Source organism: Cyclopterus lumpus, chromosome 20 (genome assembly GCF_009769545.1).
Source record: "Cyclopterus lumpus isolate fCycLum1 chromosome 20, fCycLum1.pri, whole genome shotgun sequence".
NCBI classification, from domain to species: Eukaryota; Metazoa; Chordata; class Actinopteri; order Perciformes; family Cyclopteridae; genus Cyclopterus; species Cyclopterus lumpus.
Genome location: NC_046985.1, coordinates 837,286 through 862,500, shown reverse-complemented (window position 1 = coordinate 862,500; position 25,215 = coordinate 837,286). Strand labels below are relative to the sequence as shown.

At 41.1% G+C, this 25,215-nt stretch overlaps 1 protein-coding gene and 1 long non-coding RNA gene across 2 annotated transcripts in view; both read left to right on the top strand.

Moving 5' to 3' along the window:
* The window catches only part of LOC117749530, a 5,084-nt gene extending 1,023 nt beyond the window's left edge, over positions 1-4,061 (top strand). The window contains exons 2-3 of the long non-coding RNA XR_004611719.1: positions 46-99; positions 2,746-4,061. This is a non-coding gene — a long non-coding RNA (uncharacterized LOC117749530). The remainder of the gene's footprint in view (positions 1-45; positions 100-2,745) is intronic.
* A 1,937-nt stretch (positions 4,062-5,998) lies between these two features.
* Positions 5,999-22,380, top strand: xylb (xylulokinase homolog (H. influenzae)). Its single transcript, XM_034560107.1, has 19 exons — positions 5,999-6,078; positions 6,699-6,781; positions 7,044-7,113; positions 7,222-7,302; positions 7,445-7,531; positions 7,659-7,787; positions 9,388-9,453; positions 9,640-9,712; positions 10,034-10,152; positions 10,230-10,311; positions 10,439-10,479; positions 10,568-10,683; positions 13,496-13,611; positions 14,201-14,274; positions 14,348-14,444; positions 15,089-15,147; positions 15,618-15,705; positions 20,097-20,191; positions 22,249-22,380. Exons 1-19 carry the CDS (start codon positions 6,004-6,006, stop codon positions 22,315-22,317), a joined length of 1,620 nt encoding a protein of 539 aa, XP_034415998.1. The 5' UTR covers positions 5,999-6,003; the 3' UTR covers positions 22,318-22,380.
* Positions 22,381-25,215: the final 2,835 nt, after the last annotated feature.

Genomic DNA, 25,215 nt, shown 5'->3' with positions numbered 1-25,215 from the left:
TAAATAAAATAAAACATTATTTCTCTATTTTTCCTTTGTTTACAGGTTTGCTGCTGTTTCCTGTAGCGGTCTGACTTTGTAGCCATATTGCTGAATTTGGTAATTCACAACATGACAACATGTTCGTGTATTTTTAAATGCGAATGACAAACCCAAAATATAATTGCAGCACTTCAGAGAATACCTTAAATTTACCACAAATGTATACTTACGAACGTAGTCTGTAATTTCAATTTCAATTTCAATGTAGTGGACATTAAATGACATTTAAATGGCAGGTTCGTTTTACATTTCTATTTTTGCAATATTTATTATATTTGTAGAATTTTAAACACCAATAACTTGCAGTGTACCGATACTAAAAAGGTACCACGGTACCAGTACGTTCAAAACGATACGGTTTTGCATATTTTTAGTATCGATACTTTATTAAAATAGCATAACTGTCTGCATAACATCGCAGACAGTGTTTCAAAGCCTCTCAGACCAGGGAGCAACACGTCAAACATGGCAAAGCAACTTTCAGACAGACACACAAACTTTACAAAGAGTTCAAAGAACGACAGGTAAGTACAGGTGATTATAAACATGGTGCACACCTTAAGCTCACCCACATACAGCCTAACACGAGTAGCCTTAGCCTAGTTTAATGACCAGTCTATGTGATCATGAGGTCACAATGCACACGCGTGTACTAAATGAAACACAGTTGATGCAAAATGGCTGCATGCTGCTGAACCGGAGGGTGGATCTCTCTTTTCTTTCTTTTTTTGTGAAGGAAAAAATATTTATTCCATGAATTAAGATTTAAAATATGAACTTTACAATTGTTCATACTTATGAAGGAACTATGTAGTCAGATGCAGACAAAAGGCCTACATAGCCGTGTATAATCAATGCTATGATGGCACCATGTAGTTTTCATTAATATCTTGCTGTAGGCTAATATTAATATTAATGCCATTTGTTAAGTGTTCAAAAAGCTGGGCAGGAACAAGCTGGTAAAAAGGGAACCATACAGATGTTTTATATATTACTATTATAGATAAATATACCAGTATCGTATTTGTGGTATTGGGATATTTATGGCAGATAGTTATAGAAGTTATAGTTTTGGTGTTGTGTCAAAACTAATCAAGAAGTTACCCACCCAATGTAATGTGAATAGATTTCACCAAACAATAAATACATTCAATGTTAAGTCATTTACTATAGTTTTTATATATAATCATTGCATTGTAGATAATCATGCAATACATAAAATCACTTTCTTTGTGGTTCAAACTGTATAAACCTATTTGCCTATTCCAACTTTTTAATTATTGAAGAGTATGTGAAGATGTTCAGGATGGTGTGATCACACTAATAACAATAACTCTAGTCAAATTTACTTAAACAAAAAAATGAAAGAACATTATTTTTTTCCTAAGTAACTGAAAACAAACATAAGGTGCAAATGTACCATGCTGCATTTAAAAAAAATGTTATTACAAGGCAATTGTGTAAACGGGTCCTTTTTTCTTCTTTCCTAGTCTTCCGATGAATGTAAAGACTGGTACTTCTGTTTCACGAAGATCAGATCTTCTTAAACATTATAAGCTAGAACACAGACATTACACAGACATTCATATCCCTGCATCCATTTGAACTGTACCTGCAAGACCTGGAATGCACTTTTGAGCCACTTGTCAAGATGTCATCAGCGATCCTCACAAACTGAACTGACCACCTTTAAATGTCTGTTGTGCAATTACTGTGAACTTTCTAATTTAAAAGACTATTTTCAACATATAGCACAGCATCTAAAAAACAGTGAAACAGTTGTTTGTGTTTTTCAGGGGTGTTCATACAAAACAAATATTTATGGTTCATTTCGAACTCACAGAAGCAGAAATCATAAGGGTTGTTCAGTAAATGACTTAAAGCCAGGAATACTTGATAAACAGGAGTCAAGTTTAAGTCTTTCTGTTGACGGTAATCATTCTGACAGTATCCAGATTGATGGTGTTGGTACTGAGCCGTCAGATGATTTAAGTACAATTGATTTAGGTGACTCTAGTTTCAATGTTCAGGATTTAAACGACTTGCATATAATGTTGAGATCAAAGTTGCCTCTCTCTTACTGAACAAGAACATATTTATCTTGTGTCTAGAGTAACTGTTGAGGAACTTTTGCAAGAGTTTGACTATTTAATACGGACTGCTCACTCAAAGTGGATGCCTGGTACCTGGAACATTATCGAGCTTATGGCTTATATCTAGTCCTAAAGAACTACGGCTTGTTGGTGTGGATGAACTGACAGATCCCTACATAGTGGACAGCGCATCATCTCTCTGAAGAGATACATTCATGCATAAGGTTGTATATTAATGAATTTGTGAATATGAATTTGATTCCAGAGACAATAGAGCAGCTGTTGAATGAAGTCAGAAAAGTATGTGAGTTGAATGGGAATTTTAGACTGCAGTACCAAGACAGAGACTTTGGAGATGCCCTCGTAAACTTAACGCACCATAAGTATACCGGTTTTAATTTCCTGTATGATATCAATTTTTCATAGCCGCAACAACTGCTGTCGCTCTTAACGGGTAGCAACATATATTGTTCTCCGCTGAGACACGGAGCTACATTTTCACATTACTAGAGCTCCAATTGATTTGTTTGAGATTTCATTTTGAGAAGTGTCTTTTTTTATATTGGTACATCAGAATAACCTTTTTAATAAGTGTCTTGTCTTTTATCAGGTTGTTCAAAAGGATGAAGCTTGGTCCGAGGAGGAGGAGGATTTCCTCCAGCCGCCACATGACATTGGAGTTGTTATCGATGGTGTGAAAGTCCTTAATGATTTGCCATCGGTAGCGCATGCATGTGCTATGTTATTTGGGCTCATTTATGCTCTAAACTTGAGCTACCCAAGTGACCTCAAATACACTTTTGATGCTCTGAGTTTGCACTCTGAGTCTCAAACTGTAAATATTGGACCAATGAAAAGACATTTGGATACAACATGTGTTTTTGTTCTGTTATATAACTTGTATTCAAATACACTCCATGATAATGGAAGGTAAAGAAACAGACTTTGTTTGAAAAATGTTAATTTTGTATTAATTCTACACACTGAAAATGTGAAAAATGCTAAATTCACGACAATTCAGTAGCACTGGTAATGTTTTTGTTACAGTGGGTTATGCACAACCCCTTGTTCAAAGGGTTTAACCCTTGTTATGCATGTTATACATGTTTGTTATGCACAACAAAGGATTTAACTCATTATGCACAACCCCTTGTTCAAAGGGTTTAACCCTTGTTATGCATGTTATACATGTTTGTTATGCACAACAAAGGATTTAACTCATTATGCACAACCCCTTGTTCAAAGGGTTTAACCCTTGTTATGCATGTTATACATGTTTGTTATGCACAACAAAGGATTTAACTCATTATGCACAACCCCTTGTTCAAAGGGTTTAACCCTTGTTATGCATGTTATACATGTTTGTTATGCACAACAAAGGATTTAACTCATTATGCACAACCCCTTGTTCAAAGGGTTTAACCCTTGTTATGCATGTTATACATGTTTGTTATGCACAACAAAGGATTTAACTCATTATGCACAACCCCTTGTTCAAAGGGTTTAACCCTTGTTATGCATGTTATACATGTTTGTTATGCACAACAAAGGATTTAACTCATTATGCACAACCCCTTGTTCAAAGGGTTTAACCCTTGTTATGCATGTTATACATGTTTGTTATGCACAACAAAGGATTTAACTCATTATGCACAACCCCTTGTTCAAAGGGTTTAACCCTTGTTATGCATGTTATACATGTTTGTTATGCACAACAAAGGATTTAACTCATTATGCACAACCCCTTGTTCAAAGATTGGACACTAGCAATTTAAGAGATGTAACCATATTGTTCATGTCAAGATGTATGTTGATCTTTTGTCAATATTTTGGTTTTTATTTAGTGTAAACTAAATTACACTGATTGTAACAACATGTTTTATACTCTAGCAAATTTTGCTTTTGTCCATGGTAAAAGTTTTAAGTTGTAGGATATATATATATATATATATATATATATATATATATATATATATATATATATATATATATATATATATATATATATATATACACATACATACATACATACATATTCAATCTTCTACACAAAGAAACTGATTATTGTGTAATTGCAATGCAACAGAAATGTAACTTGAGATTAATAAAATAACCTGTAACAAATTAGTGTTTAAATTAATTTTAGTCCAAAGTAAAAACGTTGCCTGTATGTAATAGAAAATATAAGGTTTTTCCAAATTTAAAAATAAAGTTGTTTCAATGTAAAAAAAACCTTGTCTTTTTCAAAAGTAATAATTTGATTTTTATCTAATTAAAATTTTAGGTTTCAACCAAAAATATAATTTAAGAAAAACTAATACATTTAGGTGTAACAAAATTAGAGTGTTTTAATTACTTTAGTGTAAAGTAAAATCTTTGCTTTCATGTAATACAAAATATTAGATTTTTCCAAATTAAAAAATTAAGTTATACCAAAGTGAAAACATTTACTTTATAATAAATAATAATTTTACTTTGTATGAATGTAATTTATTTACTTTATTTAATCAAAATTTTAGGTTTCTACCAAATCAAAAATATAATTTGAGAAAAACTAATAAATTTACTTGTAATAAATTAGAGTGATTTTTTTTTTTTAGGTTAGTTCAAAGTGTCATTTTTTTCAGTGCAGTACATACCAGTACATATACATGAGAATATGTACATACCTGTGTGAGTATGTGGGTGAAGCAAGTGAACACAGAAGGGGCTGAGATGGGTCAGCAGCAGGAGGAGGAAGAGAAAGAAGGAGGGGCAGTGGTGGCCCAGGAAATGGAGGGGGAGAGGGCAGGTGTAGTACTGCAGGTGGAAGAAGAGGGGGCAGGGGCGGCCCAGGGGGGGGGGCACATATTCAGGAGGACAGCCAGGGGTGCACTGGAGGACAGGTGGAGGTGGGTAGGGGGCAGGAAGGAGGAGGGAATGAAAAGTGTGGGCAGGTCATGGTAGGAGAAAGTGAGGTGGAAATGGAGGAGGGTGAGGAGAAGCTTTATCTGAAGAGGAAGGCCGGGGGGGACGAGGAAGGCAAAGGGTATGAGTCTGAGTCCAGTATGGACGACTACTCTGTGGTAGAGAGTGGGTCCTCTGATGAAAGTGACTCTCTGAGGGAATATAGTCTGGCCAGGCTGAAATGGTTCCTCAAGGACACAAAGAATAGGAAGTGTGAAGTGGAGAAGCACTTCACCGATCTGCCAAAGCTGATTCTATCTATCCGGCTTCATATGAAGAACAAGACGAGGAGAGGGTTTACACTCCAGGAGATCTCTAGACTTCAGAAGATCAGGACGGTGGTGAATAAAGGGCTGAAGGAGGAGGCTGACAGCCAAGCACAGGAGGCCGGAGGAGCAGCCCGGAGGAGCAGCCCAGAGGAGCAGCCCGGAGGAGCAGCACGGAGGAGCAGCCCGAAGGAGCGGTCCGGAGGAGCGGTCCGGAGGAGCGGTCCGGAGGAGCGGTCCGGAGGAGCGGCACGGAGGAGCGGCACAGAGGAGGAGAAACTTTTGCTGAAACTATGGCATTGAAACGGGGTCTCAGGACCACCAGCGGACAGAAGCGTTGCGTTTGTTGTTTTTGGTTGTTTTTGTTGGTTGATTTGGGTTTGAAGTGAGTGCAATGTTCTGTTTGTTTGTTCGTTTTTTTAATGTAAAATAAAGGTTTTCTAAAAATCTCTCTCCCTCTCATCCTCTCCCTCTCTCTCACCCTTTCTCTCCCTCTCACTCTCTCAAAGTAATGTAATGTGATGTGATGTCATGTAATGTAATGTGATGTAATGTGATGTTATGTAATGTGATGTCATGTAATGTATTAACGTCAACTCGAAAAATTCTTACTGTCTCTTTAAATAATTAGCCCCTGCTCCTCACTGTGTGTGCGCATGCGCACGTGTGTCACGATGGCCGCCGCTCAGGACTCCCCTCTCTACCTGGGCTTTGACTTCAGCACGCAGCAGGTAAACTAACCTTTTGTTTAATGCACCTTCTCTGACGCGGTGCACGCGCGTGGGCCTCGTGCACGCAAAGCTGTCATCGCGCAGATGCGGAAGCGGCCGTTGGCGGATTGTGTTTGATGTTGCAAGTGAAGAAGTACTTTGTACCCGCGTACATGTACTTCAACAGGAAATAAACTATTAAGTACACGCCATAAAACACAGTTCTTCATCACTAGTATGTGAAAGTAGTCTTCTGTACTTTACTGTGTACTTACATTCTGTACTTCTGTTCACTACTTTTATCTGACAGCTGAAGCTGCAAGTACTGCAGAATCCTACGACACCTGAATGCATCAGTAGTTTTATAGTATATTATACTGTAAATACTTTGTGTATAATGCGTGTACTTTTACCTCTGGTACCACATGAAGCTGATACTACTTGTGTACTTGTACCTCTGATACTACCTGAAGCTGATCATACTTGTGTACTTGTACCTCTGATACTACCTGAAGCTGATCATACTTGTGTACTTGTACCTCTGATACTACCTGAAGCTGATCATACTTGTGTACTTGTACCTCTGATACTACCTGAAGCTGATCATACTTGTGTACTTGTACCTCTGATACTACCTGAAGCTGAAGGTGGTGGTGATCGATGGGGACCTGAACGTCGTTCACCAGGACAATGTGCAGTTTGACTCCGAGCTTCCTGAATTCAGGTACCATCTCACCTGTGTACTAGGACTACTAGTAGTAGTAGTAGTAGTAGACTAGGACGAGTACTCCTAGTCCTACTCGGACTAGTACTAGGAGAAGGACTAGTAGTAGGACTAGGACGAGTAGTAGTAGGACTAGGACTATGACTAGTAGTAGGAGTAGGACTAGTAGTACTAGGACGAGGAGTAGGACTAGTAGTAGTACTAGGAGTAGTACTATGACTAGGAGTAGGAGGATATATTTATTTATTGTTTGTGCTCTCAGGACTCTGGGAGGAGTTCATGTCCACGCTGACAGACTCACCGTCACCTCACCTGTCCTCATGTGGGTGAAGGTGAGACACACACTCTCACATAGACACAATGCACTTCACTGTGACCTTTGACCTCTGGCCGTGCTCGTTTGTCCCTGTGATTGGCTGTCATGTCTCTGCGTCTGTCAGGCTCTGGACCTGCTATTGGACAAGATGAAGAGGGCGGGGCTTGTCTTCTCCCGTGTCAGAGCGCTGTCAGGCAGCGGCCAGGTGAGTTTATATAGAGACTGTCTGCTGGCTCCCTGTGAAGGCTGTGACACACTAAATGGAATGCGGCCATTAATCACTTGCATGAGTGACACCTGCGTGACGCTGCCGTGACAACAGGCCCCTCCCCCCTTTCCTCCCTCAGCAACATGGCAGCGTGTTCTGGAGAAGAGGAGCGTCTGAGACTCTGCAGCACTTGGACCCAAACCAGGACCTGCACCAGCTGCTGCAGGTGTGTGCGTGTGTGCGTGTGCGTGTGCGTGTGTGCGTGTGTTTGTGTGTGTGTGTGTGCGCGTGCGTGTGTGCGTGTGTTTGTGTGTGTGTGTGTGTGTGTGTGACCACCTCCTGCTCTCCAACAGGACAGCTTCTCTGTGAGCAGCGGCCCCGTGTGGATGGACTCCAGCAGCAGCCGGCAGTGTGATGAACTGCAGGCGGCAGCAGGGGGCGCTGTGAGGCTGGCAGAGATCACAGGGTCCAGAGCCTACGAGGTCTGTCTGACCACCTGTCTGTCTGACCACTTGTCTCTGACCACCTGTCTGTCTGGCCACCTGTCTGTCTGGCCACTTGTCTCTGACCACCTGTCTGTCTGACCACTTGTCTCTGACCACCTGTCTGTCTGGCCACCTGTCTGTCTGGCCACTTGTCTCTGACCACCTGTCTGTCTGACCACTTGTCTCTGACCACCTGTCTGTCTGACCACTTGTCCCTGACCACCTGTCTGTCTGACCACCTGTCTGTCTGACCACTTGTCTCTGACCACCTGTCTGTCTGACCACTTGTCCCTGACCACCTGTCTGTCTGGCCACCTGTCTGTCTGGCCACTTGTCTCTGACCACCTGTCTGTCTGACCACCTGTCTGTCTGGCCACTTGTCTCTGACCACCTGTCTGTCTGACCACTTGTCTCTGACCACCTGTCTGTCTGACCACTTGTCCCTGACCACCTGTCTGTCTGGCCACCTGTCTGTCTGGCCACTTGTCTCTGACCACCTGTCTGTCTGACCACCTGTCTGTCTGGCCACTTGTCTCTGACCACCTGTCTGTCTGACCACTTGTCCCTGACCACCTGTCTGTCTGGCCACTTGTCTCTGACCACCTGTCTGTCTGACCACTTGTCCCTGACCACTTGTCTCTGACCACCTGTCTGTCTGGCCACTTGTCTCTGACCACCTGTCTGTCTGACCACTTGTCCCTGACCACCTGTCTGTCTGACCACTTGTCTCTGACCACCTGTCTGTCTGACCACTTGTCCCTGACCACCTGTCTGTCTGACCACCTGTCTGTCTGACCACTTGTCTCTGACCACCTGTCTGTCTGACCACTTGTCTCTGACCACCTGTCTGTCTGGCCACCTGTCTGTCTGGCCACTTGTCTCTGACCACCTGTCTGTCTGACCACTTGTCTCTGACCACCTGTTTGTCTGGCCACCTGTCTGTCTGGCCACTTGTCTCTGACCACCTGTCTGTCTGACCACTTGTCCCTGACCACCTGTCTGTCTGACCACCTGTCTGTCTGACCACTTGTCTCTGACCACCTGTCTGTCTGACCACTTGTCCCTGACCACCTGTCTGTCTGGCCACCTGTCTGTCTGGCCACTTGTCTCTGACCACCTGTCTGTCTGACCACCTGTCTGTCTGGCCACTTGTCTCTGACCACCTGTCTGTCTGACCACTTGTCCCTGACCACCTGTCTGTCTGACCACTTGTCCCTGACCACCTGTCTGTCTGACCACCTGTCTGTCTGACCACTTGTCTCTGACCACCTGTCTGTCTGACCACTTGTCCCTGACCACCTGTCTGTCTGGCCACTTGTCTCTGACCACCTGTCTGTCTGGCCACTTGTCTCTGACCACCTGTCTGTCTGACCACTTGTCTCTGACCACCTGTCTGTCTGACCACTTGTCCCTGACCACCTGTCTGTCTGACCACCTGTCTGTCTGACCACCTGTCTGTCTGACCACTTGTCTCTGACCACCTGTCTGTCTGACCACTTGTCTCTGACCACCTGTCTGTCTGACCACCTGTCTGTCTGACCACCTGTCTGTCTGACCACTTCTGTTGCTGTTTAAATGAGGTTTCATTTGTCTGCAGCGTTTCACAGGAAACCAGATCTCCAAACTGAGACAGACCCGACCGCAGGACTTTCAGAACACTGAGGTTAGTATATATATATATATATATATATATATATATATATATATATATATATATATATATATATATATATATATAATGTCCACATACTTTATACAAACAGAACCAGTATTGTGTTGAGTGGTGTAAAAACTATTTTGGTCTGACAACTTACTTTGCTATTGTGTGTGTGTGTGTGTGTGTTTTCAGAGGATTTCATTGGTCAGCAGCTTCGCAGCCTCTCTCTTCCTCGGTGGTTACGCCGCCATCGACTACAGTGATGGTAAAGTTACATGTTCCTGTCTCTCTGACCACCTGTCTGTCTGACCACCTGTCTGTCTGTTCTTGATCTGTATCCTCCTTCTGTATTAATTGTTACTTAAGTCTCACTGTTTAGTGAAAACTAAAAGATGATGATGTCAGACAGTGTTTGACCAATGAAGGCAGTGGTTTCCAACCTGGGGCCTGGGACCCTTTAAAGGGGCCGGTCCTCGCATCACCAGGGTCCAGCTGTCCTGGAGCTTTCTACCACATCATCCTCATTAGATGTCATCAGGTTCTGAAAGGCCATGCGTTAGCTCACCGGCTGACTCGCTGACTTCAGGTTCTGGGATGAATCTGTTGGACATCAGGACCAGAACCTGGTCTGGGATCTGCCTGGAGGCCACCGCTCCTCATCTGGACCGACTGCTGGGAGCTCCAGTGCCCTCCACGTCTGTACTGGTGAGACTGGTCTTTACTGGTGTGAGGTGTGTTGGCTGACCCGGAGCAGAGCTTTAACCTCGGCTCCGTCCCTGCAGGGTCCCGTGTCCTCCTACTTTGTGCAGCGTTATGGTTTCTCTGAGGGCTGCAGGGTGGTGGCCTTCACCGGAGACAACCCAGGTCAGATATGAGCTCACTGCAGCCTCCGGGCACCAGGAACGTCATCAAGTGATATTCAGAGCCATCATGTGAATATCAATCGATACGTTCAACATTATTATCAATAAAATGTGTTCTCTGTCCTCAGCGTCTCTGGCAGGAATGAGGCTCCAGCCCGGAGACATCGCTGTAAGTCCCCTGAGACCCGCCTACTCCAGCCCACTCAGTCCTCTGTGTTACAGTGTGTGTGTGTGTGTGTGTGTGTGTGTGTGTCCAGGTCAGCCTGGGGACCAGTGACACGGTGTTCCTATGGATCCAGCAGCCTCGCCCGGCACTGGAGGGTCACGTCTTCTGCAACCCACTGGACTGGCAGGCCTTCATGGCTCTGCTGTGGTATTATCTGTTCAGAGTCTCACCTGTAGTCTCACCTTTAGTCTCACCTGTAGTCTTTACTGCCTGTAGTCTCACCTTTAGTCTCACCTGTAGTCTCACCTGTAGTCTCACCTGTAGTCTTTACTGCCTGTAGTCTCACCTTTAGTCTCACCTGTAGTCTTTACTGCCTGTAGTCTCACCTGTAGTCTCACCTGTAGTCTCACCTGTAGTCTCTACTGCCTGTAGCCTCACCTGTAGTCTCTACTGCCTGTAGTCTCATTTGTAGCCTCACCTGTAGTCTATACTGCCTGTAGTCTCATTTGTAGTCTCACCTGTAGTCTCTACTGCCTGTAGTCTCATTTGTAGCCTCACCTGTAGTCTATACTGCCTGTAGTCTCATTTGTAGTCTCACCTGTAGTCTATACTGCCTGTAGTCTCATTTGTAGTCTCACCTGTAGTCTCTACTGCCTGTAGTCTCACCTGTAGTCTCACCTGTAGTCTCACCTTTAGTCTCTACTGCCTGTAGCCTCACCTGTAGTCTCTACTGCCTGTAGTCTCATTTGTAGCCTCACCTGTAGTCTATACTGCCTGTAGTCTCATTTGTAGTCTCACCTGTAGTCTCTACTGCCTGTAGTCTCATTTGTAGCCTCACCTGTAGTCTATACTGCCTGTAGTCTCATTTGTAGTCTCACCTGTAGTCTCTACTGCCTGTAGTCTCATTTGTAGCCTCACCTGTAGTCTATACTGCCTGTAGTCTCATTTGTAGTCTCACCTGTAGTCTATACTGCCTGTAGTCTCATTTGTAGTCTCACCTGTAGTCTCTACTGCCTGTAGTCTCACCTGTAGTCTCACCTGTAGTCTCACCTGTAGTCTCTACTGCCTGTAGCCTCACCTGTAGTCTCTACTGCCTGTAGTCTCATTTGTAGCCTCACCTGTAGTCTATACTGCCTGTAGTCTCATTTGTAGTCTCACCTGTAGTCTCTACTGCCTGTAGTCTCATTTGTAGCCTCACCTGTAGTCTATACTGCCTGTAGTCTCATTTGTAGTCTCACCTGTAGTCTATACTGCCTGTAGTCTCATTTGTAGTCTCACCTGTAGTCTCTACTGCCTGTAGTCTCACCTGTAGTCTCACCTGTAGTCTCACCTTTAGTCTCACCTGTAGTCTTTACTGCCTGTAGTCTCACCTGTAGTCTCACCTGTAGTCTCACCTGTAGTCTCACCTGTAGTCTCTACTGCCTGTAGTCTCACCTGTAGTCTCTACTGCCTGTAGTCTCATTTGTAGCCTCACCTGTAGTCTATACTGCCTGTAGTCTCATTTGTAGTCTCACCTGTAGTCTATACTGCCTGTAGTCTCATTTGTAGCCTCACCTGTAGTCTATACTGCCTGTAGTCTCATTTGTAGTCTCACCTGTAGTCTATACTGCCTGTAGTCTCATTTGTAGTCTCACCTGTAGTCTCTACTGCCTGTAGTCTCACCTGTAGTCTCACCTGTAGTCTCACCTGTAGTCTCACCTGTAGTCTTTACTGCCTGTAGTCTCACCTGTAGTCTCACCTGTAGTCTCACCTGTAGTCTCACCTTTAGTCTCACCTGTAGTCTCACCTGTAGTCTCACCTGTAGTCTCACCTTTAGTCTCACCTGTAGTCTCACCTGTAGTCTCACCTGTAGTCTCACCTGTAGTCTCACCTTTAGTCTCACCTGTAGTCTCACCTGTAGTCTCACCTGTAGTCTCACCTGTAGTCTCTACTGCCTGTAGCCTCACCTGTAGTCTCTACTGCCTGTAGTCTCATTTGTAGCCTCACCTGTAGTCTATACTGCCTGTAGCCTCACCTGTAGTCTCTACTGCCTGTAGTCTCATTTGTAGCCTCACCTGTAGTCTATACTGCCTGTAGTCTCATTTGTAGTCTCACCTGTAGTCTCTACTGCCTGTAGTCTCATTTGTAGCCTCACCTGTAGTCTATACTGCCTGTAGTCTCATTTGTAGTCTCACCTGTAGTCTATACTGCCTGTAGTCTCATTTGTAGTCTCACCTGTAGTCTCTACTGCCTGTAGTCTCATTTGTAGCCTCACCTGTAGTCTATACTGCCTGTAGTCTCATTTGTAGCCTCACCTGTAGTCTATACTGCCTGTAGTCTCATTTGTAGTCATACCTGTAGTCTATACTGCCTGTAGTCTCATTTGTAGTCTCACCTGTAGTCTCTACTGGCTGTAGTCTCACCTGTAGTCTCACCTGTAGTCTCACCTGTAGTCTCACCTGTAGTCTTTACTGCCTGTAGTCTCACCTGTAGTCTCACCTGTAGTCTCACCTGTAGTCTCACCTTTAGTCTCACCTTTAGTCTCACCTGTAGTCTCACCTTTAGTCTCACCTGTAGTCTCACCTGTAGTCTCACCTGTAGTCTCACCTTTAGTCTCACCTGTAGTCTCACCTGTAGTCTCACCTGTAGTCTCACCTTTAGTCTCACCTGTAGTCTCACCTGTAGTCTCACCTGTAGTCTCACCTGTAGTCTCACCTTTAGTCTCACCTGTAGTCTCACCTGTAGTCTCACCTGTAGTCTCACCTTTAGTCTCACCTTTAGTCTCACCTGTAGTCTCACCTGTAGTCTCACCTTTAGTCTCACCTTTAGTCTCACCTGTAGTCTCACCTGTAGTCTCACCTGTAGTCTCACCTTTAGTCTCACCTGTAGTCTCACCTGTAGTCTCACCTGTAGTCTCACCTTTAGTCTCACCTTTAGTCTCACCTGTAGTCTCACCTGTAGTCTCACCTTTAGTCTCACCTTTAGTCTCACCTGTAGTCTCACCTGTAGTCTCACCTGTAGTCTCACCTGTCGTCCGCAGCTTTAAGAACGGGTCTCTGACGAGGGAACGAATCAGGAACAAGAGCACTGGAGGATCATGGGAACTTTTTTCCGTTGCCCTGAGAGACACGCCGCTCGGGAACAACGGACACATGGGTGAAGCTTCCTTCATTCCTTGTGTCTCACCTCCTTTCCTTCCTTCCTTCCTTCCTTCATTGTGTCCCTCCTTGCTCTATTACGACTCCCTTCCTTTCCTTCACCCTTCTTCCCTTTTCCTAACATCATTTTCCATTTTCCTCCCTAACTCCTTACTTCCTTCTACTTGCATTAGTTCTCCTTCCATCTTGTGTAATTATTATTTATTTATTACTATTATTTACCTTCCTCATTCCTACTCGTTTCCTGCTTTTCATCTTTCCTTACTTCCTTATTTCTTTTTTCTGTTCATCTTCTCTACTCCTTCTTTTCATCCCTCCTTCTTTTCCCTTTACCTTCTTCCCTACCGTCACATTTCCTTTTTTTCTTCTTCATATCTTCCTTGTTGTCCTTCCTAACTCCTTCCTTCCTCACTTCTTTTTTCCTTCATTAGTTACCTTCTTTCATGCCATCTTGCTTCCTTAACTCCTTCCATTTTCCTTCCTTCCCTTTACCTTCTTCCTTCTTCCCTGCCTTCGTGTGTTTCCTTCCTCGTGTGTTACCTCCTTCCCTCCCTCCTCCTCTGACTGGTTGCTCGATGTGTTTCCAGGCTTTTATTTTGACAGCGTGGAGATCACACCTCCTGCAGTCGGAGTTCATCTCTTTGACCCCGAAGACAACAAGGTGAGTGAGACGCATTCAGGTGAAGTCTCCAGTGTTCATGTGCATCAGGAATCTCCTGTCTCCTGTCCTGCAGGTGTCCTCCCTGAGTCCTCAGGTGGAGGTCCGGGCTCTGGTGGAGGGTCAGTTCCTGTCCAGGAGGCTCCACGCTGAGCGGCTGGGCTACTCCATCAGTGAGACCTCCGTCCTCCTCTTCCTGCTTCCTGAAGAACTCTTTACTTGCTTTCTTCCTGTTTCCTGGCGTCATCCTGTAGAAACTACAACAAAGATCTTCTCCTCAGAGATGTTTATTAGCAGCTAGTAGAAACTACAACAAAGATCTTCTCCTCAGAGATGTTTTTCAGCAGAGGGTAGAAACTACAACAAAGATCTTCTCCTCAGAGATGTTTTTCAGCAGAGGGTAGAAACTACAACAAAGATCTTCTCCTCAGAGATGTTTATTAGCAGCTAGTAGAAACTACAACAAAGATCATCTCCTCAGATGTTTTTCAGCAGAGGGTAGAAACTACAACAAAGATCTTCTCCTCAGAGTTGTTTTTCAGCAGAGGGTAGAAACTACAACAAAGATCTTCTCCTCAGAGTTGTTTTTCAGCAGAGGGTAGAAACTACAACAAAGATCTTCTCCTCAGAGTTGTTTTTCAGCAGAGGGTAGAAACTACAACAAAGATCTTCTCCTCAGAGATGTCTTTCAGCAGAGCTGAACTTTTAAAAACTCGATGAGTGAGAACATTTCTCTGACACAGTTCGCATGTACGAATCATTTCTGTTTCTGTTCTTTAAGTTTCTAAACGGTGAAACTCTTCATTCATGTTTTCAGTTCCAGGAACCAGAGTTATGGCAACGGGAGGAGCTTCATCTAATAAAGACATTCTGCAGGTCATTATTATTATTATTATTTTATTTATGATTATTTATCATTATTATTATTAATAACATTATTTATAATGAATAAATAATATTATTTAATAATATCAACATGAATATTATTCATTAATAATAATATTTTATATGATTTTACAGTGTAGTTGTCATTAATAATCAAGGTGAGGTCAGTGAGTCAGAATAAATATGTGATTTTAAAGCTTTAAAGAATATTATATTCAGTCATTAAACTTTCAATATTTTAACTCATTTCTGAACTTTTAATTAAACTTAAGGATCATTATTTTATAATATCTGTGTTGAGTTTTCAACTCAAATGATGTATCATTACAGGTGGAAAACATTGATTAAATCTGCTTAATTATTCTTAAACTGCGAACACATCCTTTAATTGAAGGAAATGCGGGAGGAGCCGACGAGCAGCGCGGCGTCCAATCACATCGCTCCGTTCTTCTGTCTCTCAGGTTCTGTCTGACGTGTTCAACGCTCCGGTTTACAGCATCGACCTGTGCAGCTCGGCCTGCCTGGGGTCCGCCTACCGAGCCCTGCACGGTATACTGCTAGTACTACTACTAGTACTACTATTAGTACTACTACTAACACTACTAGTAACACTACTACTAACACCACAACTAACTTGCTGAATGTGAGGTTTAAAAGAGAGAGAATCATCAATTAAGAATCCCAAGTATTTATATGACGATACAGACTCAATCACATTGCCCTGAAATGTAATTATAGCTGGAAAGTTCAGCGGCTTTTTCTTTGAGTTTTAAACATCTTCAGCTTTGTTTTGTCAGGATTCAAAATTAATTTCAACTCATTTTTGCAAATGAAAGAGAGCCTGATGCTGTGTAGCAGAGCAGTAAATAACAGTATCATCTGCATAAAAGTTAAAATTTGCATTTGGCACACTTTGACCGATACTGTTTATATAAATTGTGAATAAAAGTGGTCCTAGGACCGAACCCTGGGGCACACCCTTTATTACATTAAGAGAGCTAGAGGTGATGCCTTCAGCCTGGACACACTGATCTGTTTGATAAATAATGTTCAAACCAACAGACAGTTTGTTCTGACAGTCCAATTGTAAGAAGGCTATGCTTCATTATTCCATGATTGACAGTTTCAAAAGCCAAGACAAGTCAATAAAAAGGGCTGCACAGTGGTGCTTGTTGTCCAAGGATTCAATCAAATCGTTTACTACCGTTAATGCTTCACGTGGAGTTAAAGGACAAGTCTGGGTCAAAGATAACTAGAGATTCTTTACAGTGGTGTTGGATGCCAGGGCAATGCCATCTACAGAAACCACATCACCAGATCATTGATCTCTGAGATGTTCAGGGCCAGTAAAATAACTTCAGTTTTGTCTGAGTTTAACATCAGGAAGTTGCAGGTCATCCATGTTTTTATGTCTTTAAGACATTCTTGAATTTTAGCAGCTGGTTGGTCTCCTCTGGTTTGATCCATAGATATAATTGAGTATCATCTGCATAGTAATGAAAGTTTATGGAGTGTTTCCTGATAATGTTGCCCAAAGGAAGCATATATAAGGTAAATAACACTACTAGTAATACTACTAGTAATACTACTACTAACACTACTAGTAATACTACTACTGTCACTACTAGTAATACTACTACTAACACTACTAGTAATACTACTACTAACACTACTAGTAATACTACTACTATCACTACTAGTAATACTACTACTAACACTACTAGTAATACTACTACTAACACTACTACTAACACTACTAGTAATACTACTACTAACACTACTAGTAATACTACTAGTAACACTACTACTAATAATACTAACACTACTAGTAATACTACTACTATCACTACTAGTAATACTACTAGTAACACTACTACTAATAATACTAACACTACTAGTAATACTACTACTATCACTACTAGTAATACTACTACTAACACTACTAGTAATACTACTACTAACACTACTAGTAACACTACTAATAATACTAACACTACTAGTAATACTACTACTATCACTACTAGTAATACTACTACTAACACTACTAGTAATACTACTAGTAACACTACTACTAATAATACTAACACTACTAGTAATACTACTACTATCACTACTAGTAATACTACTACTAACACTACTAGTAATACTACTAGTAACACTACTACTAATAATACTAACACTACTAGTAATACTACTACTATCACTACTAGTAACACTACTACTAACACTACTAGTAATACTACTACTACTACTAACACTACTAGTAATACTACTACTAACACTACTAGTAACACTACTAATAATACTAACACTACTAGTAATACTACTACTATCACTACTAGTAATACTACTACTAACACTACTAGTAACACTACTACTAATAATACTAACACTACTAGTAATACTACTACTATCACTACTAGTAATACTACTACTAACACTACTAGTAATACTACTAGTAACACTACTACTAATAATACTAACACTACTAGTAATACTACTACTATCACTACTAGTAACACTACTACTAACACTACTAGTAATACTACTACTACTACTAACACTACTACTACTACTAATACTACTACTAATACTACTACTAACACTACTACTAATACTACTACTAATACTACTACTAACACAACTAGTAATACTAATACTACTACTAACACTACTACTACTAATACTACTAGTAATACTACTACTAACACTACTAGTAATACTACTACTAATACTACTACTAACACTACTACTAACACTACTACTAATACTACTACTAACACTACTACTAATACTACTACAAATACTACTAGTAATACTACTACTAACACTACTACTAATACTACTACAAATACTACTACTAACACTACTACTAATACTACTACTAACACTACTAGTAATACTACTACTAATACTACTAACACTACTACTAATACTACTACTAACACTACTAGTAATACTACTACTAATACTACTACTAACACTACTACTAACACTACTACTAATACTACTACTAACACTACTACTAATACTACTAGTAATACTACTACTAATACTACTACTAATACTACTAACACTACTACTAATACTACTACTAATACTACTACTAATACTACTAGTAATACTACTACTAACACTACTACTAATACTACTACTAATACTACTACTAATACTACTACTAACACTACTAGTAATACTACTACTAATACTACTACTAATACTACTACTAACACTACTACTAATACTACTAGTAATACTACTACTAACACTACTACTAACACTACTAGTAATACTACTAGTAATACTACTACTAACACTACTAGTAATACTACTAACACTACTAGTAATACTATTACTAACACTACTACTAACACTACTACTAATACTACTAGTAATACTACTAGTAATACTACTAGTAATACTACTAGTAATACTACTACTAATACTACTACTAACACTACTACTAACACTACTAGTAATACTACTACTAACACTACTAGTAATACTACTACTAACACTACTACTAATACTACTACTAATACTACTACTAACACTACTAGTAATACTACTACTAATACTACTACTAACACTACTAGTAATACTACTACTAACACTACTACTAATACTACTACTAACACTACTAGTAATACTACTACTAACACTACTAGTAATACTACTACTAATACTAATACTACTACTAATACTACTACTAACACTACTACTAATACTACTACTAATACTACTAGTAATACTACTACTAATACTACTAGTAATACTACTACTAATACTACTACTAATACTACTACTACCACTACTAGTAACACTACTACTAACACTACTAGTAATACTACTACTAACACTACTAGTAATACTACTACTAACACTACTACTAATACTACTACTACCACTACTAGTAATACTACTACTAACACTACTACTAACACTACTAGTAATACTACTACTAACACTACTAGTAATACTACTACTAATACTACTACTAACACTACTACTAATACTACTACTAACACTACTAGTAATACTACTACTAATACTACTAACACTACTACTAATACTACTACTAACACTACTAGTAATACTACTACTAATACTACTAGTAATACTACTACTAATACTACTACTAACACTACTACTAACACTACTAGTAATACTACTACTAACACTACTAGTAATACTACTACTAATACTACTACTAATACTACTACTAACACTACTAGTAATACTACTACTAATACTACTACTAATACTACTACTAACACTACTACTAATACTACTACTAACACTACTAGTAATACTACTACTAACACTACTAGTAATACTACTACTAATACTAATACTACTACTAATACTACTACTAACACTACTACTAATACTACTACTAATACTACTAGTAATACTACTAATACTACTACTACTAATACTACTACTAACATTACTAGTAATACTACTACTAACACTACTACTAATACTACTACTAACACTACTAGTAATACTACTACTAACACTACTACTAATACTACTACTAACACTACTAGTAATACTACTACTAACACTACTACTAATACTACTACTAACACTACTACTAATACTACTACTAACACTACTAGTAATACTACTACTAACACTACTACTAATACTACTACTAACACTACTACTAATACTACTACTAACACTACTAGTAATACTACTACTAACACTACTAGTAATACTACTACTAATACTACTACTAATACTACTACTACCACCGGATCAATACGATGATCAGAAAGGACTCGGTGGTTTTAATGAACCCTGAGATGTTTGTTTTTGGTTCAGCATCTATTGTCATTCATGACTTTCCTCACTAGAGATTCATTAAGCTTTGTACTCTCCTGATTGGTTAATGATGCAGAAACCTGCTTCTCTGATTGGTCGGTTTTCAGGTCTGGTGTCAGAATCTGCCGTGTCCTTTTTTGATGTGGTGAAGAAAGCTCCAGAAGCACAACTGGTCACTACACCGCATCCTGCAGCCCAGCAGGTACACACACACACACACACACATCTACACACACACACACACACACACATCTACACACACACACACACATCTATACACACACACACACACACATCTACACACACACACACACACACACATCTACACACACACACACACATCTATACACACACACACACACACATCTACACACACACACACATCTACACACACACACACACACACACACATCTATACACACACACACACACACACACATCTACACGCGTCTACACACACACACACACACATCTACACACACACACACACACACACATCTACACACACACACACACATCTATACACACACACACACACACATCTACACACACACACACACACACATCTATACACACACACACACACACACATCTACACACACACACACACACACATCTACACACACACACACACACATCTACACGCGTCTACACACACACACACACATCTACACACACACACACACATCTATACACGTCTACACACACAAATCTACCCATTTTTATTAATTTCATTCATTTATTTTCTAGACTGGTTCACATTGACCTCCGTGTTTCTAGACTGGTTCACATTGACCTCCGTGTTTCTAGACTGGTTCACATTGACCTCCATGTTTCTAGACTGGTTCACATTGACCTCCATGTTTCTAGACTGGTTCACATTGACCTCCATGTTTCTAGACTGGTTCACATTGACCTCCGTGTTTCTAGACTGGTTCACATTGACCTCCGTGTTTCTAGACTGGTTCACATTGACCTCCATGTTTTTAGACCGGTTCACATTGACCTTCATGTTTCTAGACCGGTTCACATTGACCTCCATGTTTTTAGACTGGTTCACATTGACCTCCGTGTTTCTAGACTGGTTCACATTGACCTCCGTGTTTCTAGACTGGTTCACATTGACCTCCGTGTTTCTAGACTGGTTCACATTGACCTCCATGTTTCTAGACTTGTTCACATTGACCTCCATGTTTCTAGACTGGTTCACATTGACCTCCGTGTTTCTAGACTGGTTCACATTGACCTTCGTGTTTCTAGACTGGTTCACATTGACCTTCGTGTTTCTAGACTGGTTCACATTGACCTCCGTGTTTCTAGACTGGTTCACATTGACCTCCGTGTTTCTAGACTGGTTCACATTGACCTTCGTGTTTCTAGACTGGTTCACATTGACCTCCGTGTTTCTAGACTGGTTCACATTGACCTCCGTGTTTCTAGACTGGTTCACATTGACCTCCGTGTTTCTAGACTGGTTCACATTGACCTCCGTGTTTCTAGACTGGTTCACATTGACCTCCGTGTTTCTAGACTGGTTCACATTGACCTCCGTGTTTCTAGACTGGTTCACATTGACCTCCGTGTTTCTAGACTGGTTCACATTGACCTCCGTGTTTCTAGACTGGTTCACATTGACCTCCGTGTTTCTAGACTTGTTCACATTGACCTCCGTGTTTCTAGACTGGTTCACATTGACCTTCGTGTTTTTAGACTGGTTCACATTGACCTCCATGTTTCTAGACTGATTCACATTGACCTCCGTGTTTCTAGACTGGTTCACATTGACCTCCGTGTTTCTAGACTGGTTCACATTGACCTCCGTGTTTCTAGACTGGTTCACATTGACCTCCGTGTTTCTAGACTGGTTCACATTGACCTCCATGTTTCTAGACTGATTCACATTGACCTCCGTGTTTCTAGACTGGTTCACATTGACCTCCGTGTTTCTAGACTGGTTCACATTGACCTTCGTGTTTCTAGACTGGTTCACATTGACCTTCGTGTTTCTAGACTGGTTCACATTGACCTCCGTGTTTCTAGACTGGTTCACATTGACCTTCGTGTTTCTAGACTGGTTCACATTGACCTCCGTGTTTCTAGACTGGTTCACATTGACCTTCATGTTGATACCAGTTCTTCCCGATCGCTACTGAGCATGTGCAGACATACACACACACACACACACACATGATGAAGGCTGTGTGTTTACCTCAAGGTGTGTAGTATCTTAGTGTGTGTGTGTGTGTGTGTGTGTTCAAGGTGTACGACCAGATGCTGAAGCGCTACGCCCGATTGGAGGAGAGAGTCCTGCAGGAGACCCGCCCCTGAGCCACAGCAACCAATCAGCTCTGCGACCTTTAAAAGACGAGAATATTTCCAGAAACTAAAACACTGAATAAGATTTAAATATAAGTTTAATAAAAAATAATAAATAAAAAAAACAATTTGTTACGTTCTTTATCTGAAATGTATCAGTGATGAATTAGAGTTGCTAGTCAATAACAATGTTAACAATGTTAACGAGGTTAATGTGGTGACACACGGTTAATAATAATAGTTTATTTGAGGAGTTTCAGTCAGGATTTAGAAAACAGCACAGAGACAGAACTGGTGAAGATTACTAATGACCTCCTAATGCATCAGATAAAGGACTCATCTCCGTACTGGTCTTGTTAGACCTTAGTGCTGATAAAGGACTCATCTCTGTACTGGTCTTGTTAGACCTTAGTGCTGATAAAGGACTCATCTCTGTACTGGTCTTGTTAGACCTTAGTGCTGATAAAGGACTCATCTCTGTACTGGTCTTGTTAGACCTTAGTGCTGATAAAGGACTCATCTCTGTACTGGTCTTGTTAGACCTTAGTGCTGATAAAGGACTCATCTCTTTACTGGTCTTGTTAGACCTTAGTGCTGATAAAGGACTCATCTCTGTACTGGTCTTGTTAGACCTTAGTGCTGATAAAGGACTCATCTCTGTACTGGTCTTGTTAGACCTTAGTGCTGATAAAGGACTCATCTCTTTACTGGTCTTGTTAGACCTTAGTGCTGATAAAGGACTCATCTCCGTACTGGTCTTGTTAGACCTTAGTGCTGATAAAGGACTCATCTCTGTACTGGTCTTGTTAGACCTTAGTGCTGATAAAGGACTCATCTCTGTACTGGTCTTGTTAGACCTTAGTGCTGATAAAGGACTCATCTCTTTACTGGTCTTGTTAGACCTTAGTGCTGATAAAGGACTCATCTCTGTACTGGTCTTGTTAGACCTTAGTGCTGATAAAGGACTCATCTCTGTACTGGTCTTGTTAGACCTTAGTGCTGATAAAGGACTCATCTCTTTACTGGTCTTGTTAGACCTTAGTGCTGATAAAGGACTCATCTCTGTACTGGTCTTGTTAGACCTTAGTGCTGATAAAGGACTCATCTCTGTACTGGTCTTGTTAGACCTTAGTGCTGATAAAGGACTCATCTCTGTACTGGTCTTGTTAGACCTTAGTGCTGATAAAGGACTCATCTCTGTACTAGTCTTGTTAGACCTTAGTGCTGATAAAGGACTCATCTCTGTACTGGTCTTGTTAGACCTTAGTGCTGATAAAGGACTCATCTCTGTACTGGTCTTGTTAGACCTTAGTGCTGATAAAGGACTCATCTCTGTACTGGTCTTGTTAGACCTTAGTGCCGATAAAGGACTCATCTCTGTACTGGTCTTGTTAGACCTTAGTGCCGATAAAGGACTCATCTCTGTACTGGTCTTGTTAGACCTTAGTGCAGATAAAGGACTCATCTCTGTACTGGTCTTGTTAGACCTTAGTGCCGATAAAGGACTCATCTCTGTACTGGTCTTGTTAGACCTTAGTGCCGATAAAGGACTCATCTCTGTACTGGTCTTGTTAGACCTTAGTGCTGATAAAGGACTCATCTCTGTACTGGTCTTGTTAGACCTTAGTGCTGATAAAGGACTCATCTCTTTACTGGTCTTGTTAGACCTTAGTGCTGATAAAGGACTCATCTCTGTACTGGTCTTGTTAGACCTTAGTGCTGATAAAGGACTCATCTCTGTACTGGTCTTGTTAGACCTTAGTGCTGATAAAGGACTCATCTCTGTACTGGTCTTGTTAGACCTTAGTGCTGATAAAGGACTCATCTCTGTACTGGTCTTGTTAGACCTTAGTGCTGATAAAGGACTCATCTCTTTACTGGTCTTGTTAGCCCTTAGTGCTGATAAAGGACTCATCTCTGTACTGGTCTTGTTAGACCTTAGTGCTGATAAAGGACTCATCTCTGTACTGGTCTTGTTAGACCTTAGTGCTGATAAAGGACTCATCTCTTTACTGGTCTTGTTAGACCTTAGTGCTGATAAAGGACTCATCTCTGTACTGGTCTTGTTAGACCTTAGTGCTGATAAAGGACTCATCTCTGTACTGGTCTTGTTAGACCTTAGTGCTGATAAAGGACTCATCTCTGTACTGGTCTTGTTAGACCTTAGTGCTGATAAAGGACTCATCTCGTTACTGGTCTTGTTAGACCTTAGTGCTGATAAAGGACTCATCTCTGTACTGGTCTTGTTAGACCTTAGTGCTGATAAAGGACTCATCTCTGTACTGGTCTTGTTAGACCTTAGTGCTGATAAAGGACTCATCTCTTTACTGGTCTTGTTAGACCTTAGTGCTGATAAAGGACTCATCTCTGTACTGGTCTTGTTAGACCTTAGTGCTGATAAAGGACTCATCTCTGTACTGGTCTTGTTAGACCTTAGTGCTGATAAAGGACTCATCTCTGTACTAGTCTTGTTAGACCTTAGTGCTGATAAAGGACTCATCTCTGTACTGGTCTTGTTAGACCTTAGTGCTGATAAAGGACTCATCTCTGTACTGGTCTTGTTAGACCTTAGTGCTGATAAAGGACTCATCTCTGTACTGGTCTTGTTAGACCTTAGTGCCGATAAAGGACTCATCTCTGTACTGGTCTTGTTAGACCTTAGTGCCGATAAAGGACTCATCTCTGTACTGGTCTTGTTAGACCTTAGTGCCGATAAAGGACTCATCTCTGTACTGGTCTTGTTAGACCTTAGTGCCGATAAAGGACTCATCTCTGTACTGGTCTTGTTAGACCTTAGTGCCGATAAAGGACTCATCTCTGTACTGGTCTTGTTAGACCTTAGTGCTGATAAAGGACTCATCTCTGTACTGGTCTTGTTAGACCTTAGTGCTGATAAAGGACTCATCTCTT

Coding starts and splice junctions, on each gene's coding strand:
- xylb (XM_034560107.1), top strand. CDS start 6,004: ATGCGCACGTGTGTCACGATGGCCGCCGCTCAGGACTCCCCTCTCTAC. Junction 7,114..7,221: donor CTGTCCTCATGTGGGTGAAG/GTGAGACACACA, acceptor TGCGTCTGTCAG/GCTCTGGACCTGCTATTGGA. Junction 14,445..15,088: donor GCGGCTGGGCTACTCCATCA/GTGAGACCTCCG, acceptor TCATGTTTTCAG/TTCCAGGAACCAGAGTTATG.